The sequence below is a fragment of the Hypanus sabinus genome, chromosome 28 (genome assembly GCF_030144855.1).
Source record: "Hypanus sabinus isolate sHypSab1 chromosome 28, sHypSab1.hap1, whole genome shotgun sequence".
Taxonomy (NCBI): domain Eukaryota; kingdom Metazoa; phylum Chordata; class Chondrichthyes; order Myliobatiformes; family Dasyatidae; genus Hypanus; species Hypanus sabinus.
The window spans coordinates 29,714,047-29,726,725 of NC_082733.1; the positions used below are offsets into that span (position 1 = coordinate 29,714,047).

At 40.2% G+C, this 12,679-nt stretch overlaps 1 protein-coding gene across 1 annotated transcript in view; it reads left to right on the forward strand.

Moving 5' to 3' along the window:
* Positions 1-12,679, forward strand: part of LOC132382317 (cytosolic carboxypeptidase 4) — a gene marked incomplete at its 5' end in the record, with an annotated part of 235,216 nt that overhangs the window by 47,668 nt on the left and 174,869 nt on the right. The window contains 2 exons of the mRNA XM_059952452.1: positions 2,119-2,206; positions 11,264-11,408. Coding sequence (XP_059808435.1) covers positions 2,119-2,206; positions 11,264-11,408 — 233 coding nt within the window. The remainder of the gene's footprint in view (positions 1-2,118; positions 2,207-11,263; positions 11,409-12,679) is intronic.

Genomic DNA, 12,679 nt, shown 5'->3' on the forward strand with positions numbered 1-12,679 from the left:
TATTGGGTAGAGGCTTTCTTGGACCTTGATTCAAATTGAAACTCTGCAGCTTTACATCCTGAGACCTTATGTACTTTGGCTTTAGATAGATAGATACTTTATTGATACCAAAGGAAATTACTGTGTCACAATAGCATTATAAGTGCACAGACATACAAATAATAGAAGAGAAGTAAGAAAGAATAAAGAATTAAGAGCCTAATGGCCAAGGGTAAAAATGATCTTATATAGTACTCTTTGAAGCAGTGCAGTTGTCTTAGTCTATTACTAAAAGTGCTCCTCTTTTCAGCCAGGGTGGCTTGCACAGGGTGAGAAACATTGTCCAGAATTGCCAGTATTTTCCTTAGGGTCCTTTATTCTACCACAGCGTCTGGTGTGTCCAGTTTGACACCTATAACAGAGCCAGCCTTTCTAATCAGTTTATTGAACCTGCTGTTGATGCCATTGCCCCAGCACATCACCACATAGAAGATTGTACTGGTGACAACAGACTGGTAGAACATGTGAAGGAGAGGCCTACATACTCCGAAGGACCTCGGTCTCCTCAGATGCATGTCATATCTAGTTTATTTTCCCCAGAGCTGCCTTATTTTAGCTACACTCTAAGACTTTTATTTTTTGATTCATGTGTTTGCAAGTATAATACTTCCTCTGAATATAGTTCACTGTGAATTATTATGATAAATATTTATACACTGTAACACCAAGACATTTACACAACACAAGCACTTTCCTATAAATAAAACACGATGTTGATCTATGTATTGCACTCAGTACAGTTCCAGACAGTTCATGATTTCATATTTCACACTGCGCCAGGCAACACGGCAGTTTCATAATTCAGCAGCTTGAGGGGATATTGCTGGGAAAGTGAATTTATATTCATGTAATTCAACTGTTTGGACAATTCCACAGTTTAAATGTTGAATCAGATTTAACATTAAATCACATTACTTATAGTTTCAATGGGTTTCATAGATGTTACTGTTGATGACAATTAGAGCTGTTCCAACAATAAGAGAAATAAATGATTGAATTTCAACATTCTCTATAAATAAGATATTTCAGCAATAATATGATTTCGGAACAAGCCGATAAGTATTATCAGCAAACGAATTTACTCTCAAGAAGAACGAATTCTTAATATAACGGTAACTTTCATGGAAATTCCTGCAAAAGAGATGCCAATGAATGAATTCTGTACGCTCCAGGTATTAACACAAATTGAAAATCTAATCCTGTAACACTTGTGCCTGGTTGTAGGATAACATTTTCCCTTCTGTGTTAAAGGGAGTCAGGGGGATTCTGAAAACACTATTTCATAAAATCTACCAGAGCATGGATTTTGCAATTCTTTAAAAAAACTATTTACTGATTCAAGGGACAGGCGTTGTCAACTAGGCTCATTTTGGATTCCCTATGAGTTTCTTGCTAGGCCATTTTGGTGGGCATTTAAAGAGAAAACATTTGTCTCTGGGTCTTGGGTCATAATTAGTCACACTGGATTAGGACAGTAGATTTCTTGCCTCAAATTAACGAACCAGACAGACAATCCATTAGTTATAAGGCTACTAAAATACCACTAAAATCGGGTTTATTTAATTCTGTTATTTTAAACTTTACAGCTGCTGAGGTAGGATATAAACTCTCTCTTTCAGATCAATGATCCAGATCTCTGGGCATCAATGCAAATACATAACCATCATGCTAATGTATTTAGCAAAAAAGTTCTGAAAGCGATTGCACTCTTGGTTCTAAAGGCTAAGATTTATGGCGAGAAAGTTGATCTATTTAATGAGCTTCAAATCTTTACACTTCACTGTTACTGCAAAGAAAGTGTCATTGTGCATTGAAGGAATGTGGCTTCTGTGAATTATCAGCTAAGCGAGGGAGCGGTGGTGCACTGGGTGAGGAGAATATCTGAGGAAGCTCAGTTTATTTTGAGAATGAAAAATATAGGATCCTGTACATGTAAGGGCTGCTGAGATAAGGAAAGCTAATGTTTTGATTAAGTAAAGATTCGAGTGTATGGGAGAAATTTATATTGATAAGATTTAATTCTCTTGTAATAGATGACTCACCTTGACATTAATGAAAGCACTTTCTGTGATAATGCAGGGATGCAGCCAGTGATGTATTCCATCCATGAAGCATTGTGTGGAAGAGCTCATTGGCTTCGTGTAGGTTCTGATATCTACTATTACAAGTATGTTTCCTTCTTATCCTATCTGCTATGATGCTTGTGTTGAATAGAGTAACAAAGAAAGATCACTGTCATTATGTATAATAGCTGGGCTGGTGAATATTGGCTGAATGGTATTATAGAGGATGATCTGACCTTCATATTGACTCTCATCCCAGCTACAGCAGTAGTTTAAGGATGCAATTAAGGAAATGGGTTTAGTGAAATTCAATGCTTGCTGTCATCACAGTGATTACTCTATAGACACTGCCCAGTCCTATTTCCTTCACTGCCAACTCACCTCTTTGCACTTTGTCAGAGAAGAGAAACCTAAGCACAGTGCGATCATTTCAACTTATTGTACTTGCGTCACTATTAATTACCTAATTTAATCCCTTTTCGTTTGACGAATGGATACTGTTGGCTTCTTTCATGCTCTTTATAAACAGCATATTTCATGGTCGGTTCGAGGGGCTGGGTGGCACTTGACTGGCTTGTCATTCTTTTACAAGACTTGTGTCATCTAAGAGCAGGACTTGCAGTGGTAAAGCAGCCCTTCTGGGAGGTCATAATTTCACCCGCTCTTATTTTGGGTTTTCTGATGTCTCATCTGGGATGCTAAGTGTGCCGTGCATTGGTTTAGGTGTCCAAAGCAGAACGGAAACCAATTGCTGGAGGAGATACGCAGGTTGGTCTGCATCTGTGTTGGGGTGAAATAAATATTTGGTATTTTGCATTGAGACCATGGACTAGGACATCCTTCTCCCCCTCCACAGATACTGCTCAATCTGCTGATTTCCTCCGGCAGTTCATTCTCTCGCTCCGGATTCTAGCATCTGCAGTCTCTGGAGTCCTAAGGGCAAGTTACTTTACCAGATTATATCACACTAGTGGTGTGGTGCCAACGCTTGAGGAAATATTTGAGGTTTGAATTAATCAGACTGATTAACTTTATTTGCAATATGTACATTGAAACATAGAGTGAAATGTGTTTGCGTCAAATACCAGTGAAAATTGTGCTGGGGAGCGCCCATGAGTGTTGCGATGTTTCCAGTGCCAACGTAACATGCCCACAACTCACTAACTCTAACTCTACATCCATGCAAGTAGCATTCTTTCTAATTTGACTGCAGTAGGAATGAATAATACACAGAGATTTGAAGCCTCAAACATCAGGCTGCTTGACGACCATACGTTGGTCAACACACCAGCCAGATTGTGGAATAGGGACCAGTTCAACCTTTACCTTAGCTCCGGAAGAATCATTCTCGTGATGAATAGCAGCAAATCAATGAAGCTCTCCTTCAGTTTATGAAAATTTTAAGCAAGTCACACAAAATGCTGGAGGAACTCAGCAGGTCAGGCAGCATCTGTGGAAAGGAACAAACAATTAACATTTTGGGCCGAGACCAGTCCAGTTCGGATTTCCAGCAGACTTTTTCACGTTTATGAAAAATGCTAATTTCTGCTACACTTAGTTTCCCAAGTTGAGCTCAGTAGAGTGATCCTATACAGTGCTAGCAAACTATAACATGAAGTTTGAAAATAGGAATTACAATTCACAGCTGACAATAAATCAATGCAGCCATTTAAATGTCACAGATAAAAATTGTGACAAATTTTCTTCTTCACACTGTTAAGAACTAACTCAAACTTTTCCTGTTTTTGCTAATTGTCATTCACTTTCAACTGTTCGTTTATAGAGTCACAGAGTAATACAGTTTGGAATCAGGCTCTTTGGCCTAATTCATTAATACTGACAATGGCGCTCACCAAGCGAGTCCTATTTTCCCACCTCTGGTTCTGAACCCATCGTATCCATTTACACGTCTTCCAGATGTTAGTATTGTACCTTTTATCTAAGCATCACCTTGTCTGTGAAGGAGTTGTCCCAGGCGTCCATTTTAAATCTTACACCTTTCACCTTAAAACTATGCCCTTTCCATTGCCAAGTCTGATACCCTTCCAGTAAGTTTGGGCCTGGCCCTTTCAAGTTATCTTAATAAGGATGAATACTTTCTTAAGAATATAAGAAAATAGCTTTGTTGATTTTATCCATAAGACCTACGTTTGTGCAGTTTGCGTGTCCTCCTGGTGACTGTATGGATTTCCGCTAGGTGGTGTGGCTTGCCAAAGAGGAGTTGGTTGGTAGGTTGATTGGCTATTAAGTTATTCCTAGTTAACGTGGTTGGTAGAAGAAATGGAAGAAGCTGATTAGCATTTTAAAAAGAATGGGTTGCAAGGAAATAAATGAGGGAGTGGGATTGAGATCCCACTGAGACCTGGCATTGATTTCAAATGGGTTTTACATGTCTTGCATTTCATCATATCATATTTAAAAAAAGTGAGGAGACCACGTAACCTCGGATCTTTAACTAGAAACTAAAAATAACAAGTTCTACACTGAGCTGAGATGCATTGGGAAAGTATATGGACAATTAAGGCAAATTGGCAGGTTTTCTGGAAATGGACTCAACTCATTTGCTGGTGCCTTTTACAAAACCATATAGCCCATGCCTGTGTCTTTTCTGATACCAGAAAATTTCCCCTGATGGCAGTGTGTCCAATGCATCTTGTAAACTTAATCTCCTGCAGATGTATGTAATTTTGGTAAAAGTGACCTTTTAAAGTTGACATCTTTTTAATAGGCTCTTGGTATGATAAACTTCCATACTTTCCAAAAGCTTCTCCAGCACATTTCTTGGAAGGAGAGAAGTATTGGTCTGAAACGATTTAACTCATTAAATAATCCACATTAAGCTAATCAATGTTGTCATACCTTTACAAATTATATTGTAAAATACCCCAAAGCAAAATAAAAACCAAACTGACAGAGTAACACACACAAAATGCTGGAGGAACTTAGCAGGTCAGGCAGCATCTATGGAGGAGAATAAGCAATTGACATTTTGGGCTGAGACCTTTCATCAGGACTAGAATGAAAGTGGGAAGCAGCTAGAATAAGAAGGTGGGTGGAGAGAATGGAGTATAAACTGGAAGGTGATAGGGGAGCCAGGTGAGGTGGAGTTGGGATCGTTAGGACTGTAAAATAAAGAAAATTTTGGAAACACTTAACAGGTTAAGAAGTATCTGTAGAGAGAGAAATAGTGTTAACTTTTAGGTGGTTGACTTTTCAACAGAGGCAGTAAAATAGAGAAACCAGCTATGCTCTAGGTTGTTGAGAAGGGAAGGAGTGAAGAGAACAAAGAAAATGGCTGTAATAGAGTGGAGACAAAAGGAGAGAAATGTGGCAGTGACGATAAGGGCAGAAAATAAATAACTAACGCAACAACTGTTTTATTTTGCTAAAAAGGAGTCTTGCTATTCATTAACAATTCATAATTAATTATCAAGGCCCTTTTGCAGCGCAGACACGAAACAATATGAAGCAAGATTGCACAGTACTGAAAGAAATCCACATGAGGCATAGATTCATTCTACACATACTGATGATATTCTCAAAATGTGTCAGAGAAGAACACTAATCACAATTAACAGCCACAGCGCACAAAGGAGGCTGTGAAGACCCCAAAAGTAGTTGTTGTCTTGAGTGGATTATTTGAAACGTATGTCATTATGTCCAGCGAGGGAGATAACACATCCTCAAACTCAAAATAATCATGTAAGTGCCAGATAGTTTCATTGTTTTTAACAAGTGCCCTCTCTGGTAATAGTATGAGACTAGTGCCCATTATATCATCTGTAATTTCTTCCTTAATCTCACATGCATGATCTTCTGCACTGCTATGGTATTCTGGTGTCTACAGTAAATCTTTTCACTAGTTATACAGTTCAGAATAAATAATAAAACCAATGTCCTTCATGTTTCCTCAGGTGAGTTACATTCACCCAGGTCTGATTAATCAAGCCCTGAGAGTTCCCAACTGGAAGGCGGACAGCAAGGAGACCCCCAGCCGATGGGAAATCAGTAGCAGCAGCCAAAGATGCACCAGGCAGGGTCCATGTTACACACTGGTGCAACAAGAAGTATAGATGCTATCCCTTCAATAGCCCGCAAAGCCTTGAGGCAATGGATACCTGTGTCATTTGGTCAAGAACAATATTAAGGCTGGAAACACCAAGATGCACATGGACCCGGGAAATATGCATAGTTTATATATAACTTTATAGAAAAATGGTACATATAGTGTGCATTTCAGGTTGAAATGCCGTAAATATTATTTCTGATTTGTGCGTCATTCCGAAAGAAAATATAATCCCAGAAAGTCAACGATTGGCCAGGACCAGAGACCATGTATGGTCTTAATTGACCCATTTATAGTTATTGCGCTTCAGAATAATAAGGATTAAACCAAGACTGTGAATAGACTATGTCACTCACTTTCTACAGCACATACACCTCAAAGCCCAGACAGTGCATTAAGTCCTACACCGCCTCTGATTTATCCAAGCAGAGGGTCATCCAATTTGCAGTATGCAAAGAATAAGTCCCTGATGGGATGATACAGTGGTAAGGCCAATTGGTTCTCCAGTCCAGTTGTTGGAGGATCCATCAGTATTCAAATCTAAAGTGGTCCTTCATCCACATCACCACTAACTGAGCGGCAAGTCCACAAAAGCCTATTTGCAATATTTTGTAAATCAATTAACAACAATGATAGTATCAACAGGACGTCCATCAGTCACAAAGTATACTTTAATATATTGTACCATAACATCCCGAGGAGTTTTTGAAAAAACCTTCAAAGGAATTTCTAACCTTTGTTCGGCCTTGCTTTATCCCAATGCCAGCAGTTACCATGAGCCCAGAAACTGCCACTGGCTGGGTGGATTATTTCAAGCCAATTATATTACAGAAAGATCTTCCAGCAGGTGTTATTGGACAAGGAGTAATATGCTCTAGATTGGCCATTGCACACTGAAAGTTCTTTGCTTTGAGGTGCCCAGAAAGGTTGGGGGATTTGAAGGTCGAAGGCGTTTTAGCTAGAGGTACTGATCAGGTTCTCAAGGGCTTGTTGGGAGCATTGGATGAGGTGGAGGTTGATGTTTGGCTGTTGGAATGGTTTAAGTTGTGGATGGTTCAAGTTGGACTAAGAGATTAGGAGTTCTAAGCAGGACTGGTGGGGATGTGAAATTGGAATAGCTATGGTGATGGATAAATTATTAACTAGGTGGACTTGCTTGAGAGTGTACCAGTGTTGGTGGTCTTGAACTTGTTTGGGAAAGGATACATTAAGTTGCAGCAAAGTCAACTGCACTGAGCAGGCCACCTCTCAGATGAGTGCTGAACCATCCAGTCACAAGGTTAGTGTCCAGGCATCGTATGTCACAGCATCTTCCTGGCCAACTCCATGTGCAGCTTCATCAGAAGTTGGATGAGTTGGAAGGAAAATGTCACGTTTGGGATTTGTCCTTATGTGACGTACTTTCCAAAGTCATTGCATTGGGTAATATGCATGAACAATGAGCTAGGTGATTGGACATTCATTTAAGGTCACCTTGGTGTTGATCAATAAACCAGACAAGAGGCTGGAATGCCTTCTCGCACTCCATTGGAATGCCAGCAACTTACTGACGTGTACTTTAAGTACAGGTCACCTGGGAAAAGGTCTGGACATCCTCGAAGAATGTCAGAATAGTGAAACCCTACTTCTCCAGAATTCCTCTAAGCCATGGTTTCTGGAAATCTGGGTGATCCCTTTGGAAAGGGGTGGGAAATGCCAGTCTTGATCTGACCTACCGACGCTATGGGATAAACAAAAGAGATTCTGGATGCTGAAAACCCAAAGTAACACATGCATAATGCTGAAAGAACGCAGGAGATCAGGCAGCAAATATGGAGACAAATAAAGAGCCAGCATTTTTGGGCTCTTTGGGCCAGAAAGGAAGGGAGGAAGAAGCCAGACTAAGCAGGTGGAGAGAGGGGAAGGAGTGGAAGTGATGGGTGAAGCCAGGTGATGGGGAAGTCGGGTGGGTGGAGGAGGTGGGGATGAAGTGAAAAGGTGGGAGGTAATGGATGGAAAAGATAAAGGGCTGAAGAAGAAGAATCTCTGATAGGAGAGAGAGAGAAGAATCTGATCGAACAAGAGAGTGGACCCTGGGAGAAACGGGAAGAAGGAAGAGCACCAGAGGGCGCTGTTGACAGGTGATAGCGGGTTAGTTAAGAAACGTGATGCTGAGGTAAAATGTCACACATGGATTTACTGAATGATGGAACAAGCTTAATGTGAGGGAATCCTTTAATTTCCCTTTGTTCATGGTGTATTATAAAAACTGCAGAGATATTTTTGAAGTTATTATAAATAGTCTCTAGAACAGCTTCCTGTTGACGAGTCTTTAATGTTGTAAAATGACTCAGGAGCATTGCAAAATATTCATTATCATTCCACACTGGGAGATGTTAGAGTGATGACCACATGCTTGGAAAAAGAAAGGAAGTATCAATGGAGGAGGGAGGAGAAAGAAACAGTGTTTACAAATGGATAACTTTCCCATTAAAGATTATTTATCTCACTTTTTCCTGTAGCTTTACAGGCAGGTTTTCAATCCCATTTTATACAAAGTGAAAACTTCCCTTGTTTTACCTGTTCCTTCACTGATGCTTAATGTTATTTCTGGAATGTTCGCCAGTCAGATTATTCTCTCTGATAGAGCGAATGGCCTGTCGGTTATTGCAGAGGGCTGTGTGTTTGCTGCCATTATCAGAGGAGATCTTTCTTTTACATCAGTGTTTTGCTTTTAACTGTTTCTAAAATGTCCATTAAGCACAATTGATGTAATGCAGTGTGGTATCCAATGCACAAATTGCCTCGTATTACAATATTTGAGAAAATTTTCGGTTGACAGTAAATTGCCTCTTTATTGATTGCTAGGTGCTGCAATCATTTTATTTCCAGTTTATACAGCATATTTGACATGCATCCTATTTTGCCTTCGGATTGTAGGAGAGCTGACTTGGAATATGATTTCTGGAGCTAGAGGGGGCCACCATTTTAAAATTTGAATTCTGTGGCGTGAGTTAAGAACATTCACTGCCTCCTAATAATCAGAATTGCCTATTTTGATTTCCCTGTGGGAGTGTGTTAAACAAATGCTGGAATTACAGATTAGTATTAATAGACCTGATGAAGCGTAAAGCCTAGAACTTCTCACACATTGGTAACCTGGGGTTAAAGTTACCAACAGTTGTAGCTTTCAATTTGGCTTCTGTATGTCATCAGAGATCAGGATGGATAGCTATTCAGCAGCAAAAGTATTACAAAGCATTTTCTTCAGTCAGAAAAGACTGTAATAACCTATCAAACCCATGAGCCGGATAGACATATTCAAACATTTTTGGCTTGCTGTGGGCATGGATTTAGGATGAGAACAACGCTAAATGTTAACTTCACAATGGATAGTTTTGGTCTCATAGTGTCATTGAGTAAAACATCATGGAAATGGACCCCTTGGCCCAACTGAGTCATGCAGGTCAGCATACGCACCAAGCTAGCCCCATGTGCCTACATTTGGCCCTCTAAACCTCTCCTATCCATGTAGTTACCCAAAAGTCTTTTGAATGTTATTGTACCTTCTTCAACCACTTCCTCTGGCCACTTGTTCCATATACTAACCACCTCTTGGCTGAAGCATTTGCCCCTTAGGTCCCTCTCCATCACTAATTTTGATTGGGTACTCATCAGATCATTTAAAACAACTTAACTCCACTGTTAAATAGACAAGTCTGAGCTCAGAAAGAATTCATCCACTACTGTGGGTGACTGTAGTTTTTAGTCAGGAATGTAAAAATGAACAGAATCTAGAAAAGATATTTCTGTTTGCGATCGGGTGAGCTAGAGCTAGAGGTCATGGGTTACAGGGGAAAGGTGAAACGTTTAAGTGGAACATGAGGGGAAACTTCTCTCAGGGTGGAATGAGGTGCCAGTGGAAATGGTGGATAGGCATTTGATTTCAATATTTAAGAGAAGTTTGTGTAAGTACATGGATATGAGGGGTATGGGGGACTATAATTCAGGTGTGGGTCAATGGAACTAGGCAGAGCAATAGTACAGTACAGACTAGGTGGGCTGAAGGGCCTTTTTCTGTGCTTTAGCATTCTACAGCTTTTTGACAGTGAAAGGTTTGTTTGAAGTTTTCATTTGTGCCTAGTTATATGAACTAAACACGATAGAGTTTTGCAGCATTGTGCTGCTTTTCAAACATTGGTTTCATTGAAATCTGTAGAACCAAATTTCAGAAGGATGATACAAAACATAAATGCCATGTGGTCACGGGTTTAGTGCATGGGACAAGCATGACGTTTTTTAATTGGCTCTTATCATGATCCTGGAATCCCAGGCATCTAAAATTGGGAGGCTTGATTTTAGTTGTAATTTTCCTTCATTTAAAATAATAGATTTGAATATGTGAAATATTCCAAGTCCTAATCCATTAAATTTTTATTCTCTATATCTGTTGGGTACAAAATATCATTAAAGCTTAACAGAAATGCTGTATATCAAAACCATGTGTGATGTACATTCTCACATCTTTTGGTACAGTACTGTCCAATGAAATAATATCTGGGGTTAAAGCGGATGTGTGTGAAGGGTGCTTTTACAATCGAGAATAATGTCAATGATTTCCTCAAGACAGTCCGGCTAATCCCTTGAGAAGGTAGAGGGTGAGCTACCTTCATGATAGATGTCCTTTGTAAAACAGGGTGGTTTCTGGGCTAATCGAGATGAGCAACCATTTGTCACCTGCAGCGATGTGTGAGTTAGATCCTTTTATATGAAAGCTCTTACTGCGCCAATTAATTTATGTGACAAGCCGGCAGTTTTTCTGTGCACTTTATTTTTTGTTGTCATTCAGTTACTAAGTTCCATGAATTCAGTTTTGCAATCTGCCATGACTGAACTGCACTTGGTAACATATATGTGGTTGTGTACTGTAAATACCATGGGTAATCCGTCGAGTTGTGATGCGCATTTGTGGCATATTCTTACAAAACATATATTCTTGTGTAGGTTACATGTGTGAAATATGAAACTTACTCGATTGATTTGTTGTAATATTATTCGAAACAGCTTTTTGACCAAGTGTATGCATGGATAGCTGAATATTATTTTGTTCCCTCAGAAATCATTATTATACTCATGGATCAGAGGAAAAAGGACAAAAAGAAACAGAGTTTTACACTTTGACCTTCACTGTCACGTTCCAGCACTCAAAGGATATCTGCTACCTAGCATATCACTATCCCTACACCTACTCAACGTTAATGGTATGTGGTTTTCTTATAAGACAGTGGAGAAGTTTTTGCAATAAAACTTTGTAATTACATCTACAGAACCATATTTTTACATGACTGGACATGCTTGCCCCATTATAAGATGATCAGTCCAAAGCACCTAAGCTATCTAGCTATAACTTAGAGCTAAATTTTCCAATCAGTTGATTGCAGAAAACAGTTATTAATTACCACACTTTAAAATCTGACCTCCAAGAGGACGACAACCTCGATGTTGGGTTTGGAGGATTGCGTGCTTCGGTGGCCTGGAGAGCTGTGTTGGCTGCAGTTTGGGCTTTATGTTTTGGCTGTTTGTCACCCAAGCTGATCAGGTCAAAGGGTAGAGGATGGACTCAGTGTGGTCCATCGGTCGTCCAGGTTTGGGAGTTTCTGCTAACAACCCTGACCGGTAAACAAAATCACTACGGAAACAACGACGGAGAATCCTTTTACGTCTGTTAAAGTCTGTCCCGAGCCTTATAGGGTCAACAGGCCGGTGCTTATGCCAGGTTCCATGGCGTGAAGTGACTGGGTACGAGACTCCCACCCAGATAGGATGCTAGTCTTATCGTGAGGTTAACCCCCCAGCATTATGCTGGTACCCATTTTCAGCTGGCTGGACTGGAGCAGTGTGCGGTTAAGTGCCTTGCTCAAGGACACAACACAGTGCCTCGGCTGGGGCTCAAACTCATGACCTTCAGATCACTTAATCACTTGGCCACACACTTCTATATCTGAGTGTGATGGAATTCCTGAGAAACCACCGGGACCTGTATGACTGACAGTCGTGAAAGCTACTGACGCAATGAAGGAAGCCCTGAGCACCGCCAGAGGTGGGAGACCTTTATTGCTGTCCTAAACGGAAATATTTTCCAGCTTGGTTTTCTCCCCCCGGTAACAACACTCTGGCTCTGCATCCAGGCTGTTGTGAAGTGGTTTAGGGTTGGTTATCTGCGATCCACAGAAACTAACTCATAGCATATTCATTAATTGCAGTTCATTTTCCTTTTTATATGTTCTTCTCACTTTTCAGTGCTGTCAAAAGCCCTGGGAGCTGGTCACTTCACTATCAATGCTGATAAATGCATTTTAGTCCAGAAAATTGTAAACATACATTAAGGGTCATTCTTCTGGCTGGCAGGCGATTGCAGGCTTTGATACTTAGTGTGTGGTGGCTTCCTCACTCCTCAGAGAGATGATATATCACGCTCAGATGAAGGATCATTGATCTGCAATGTCGCAAACCACTCCCCCCCCTCCTGGAT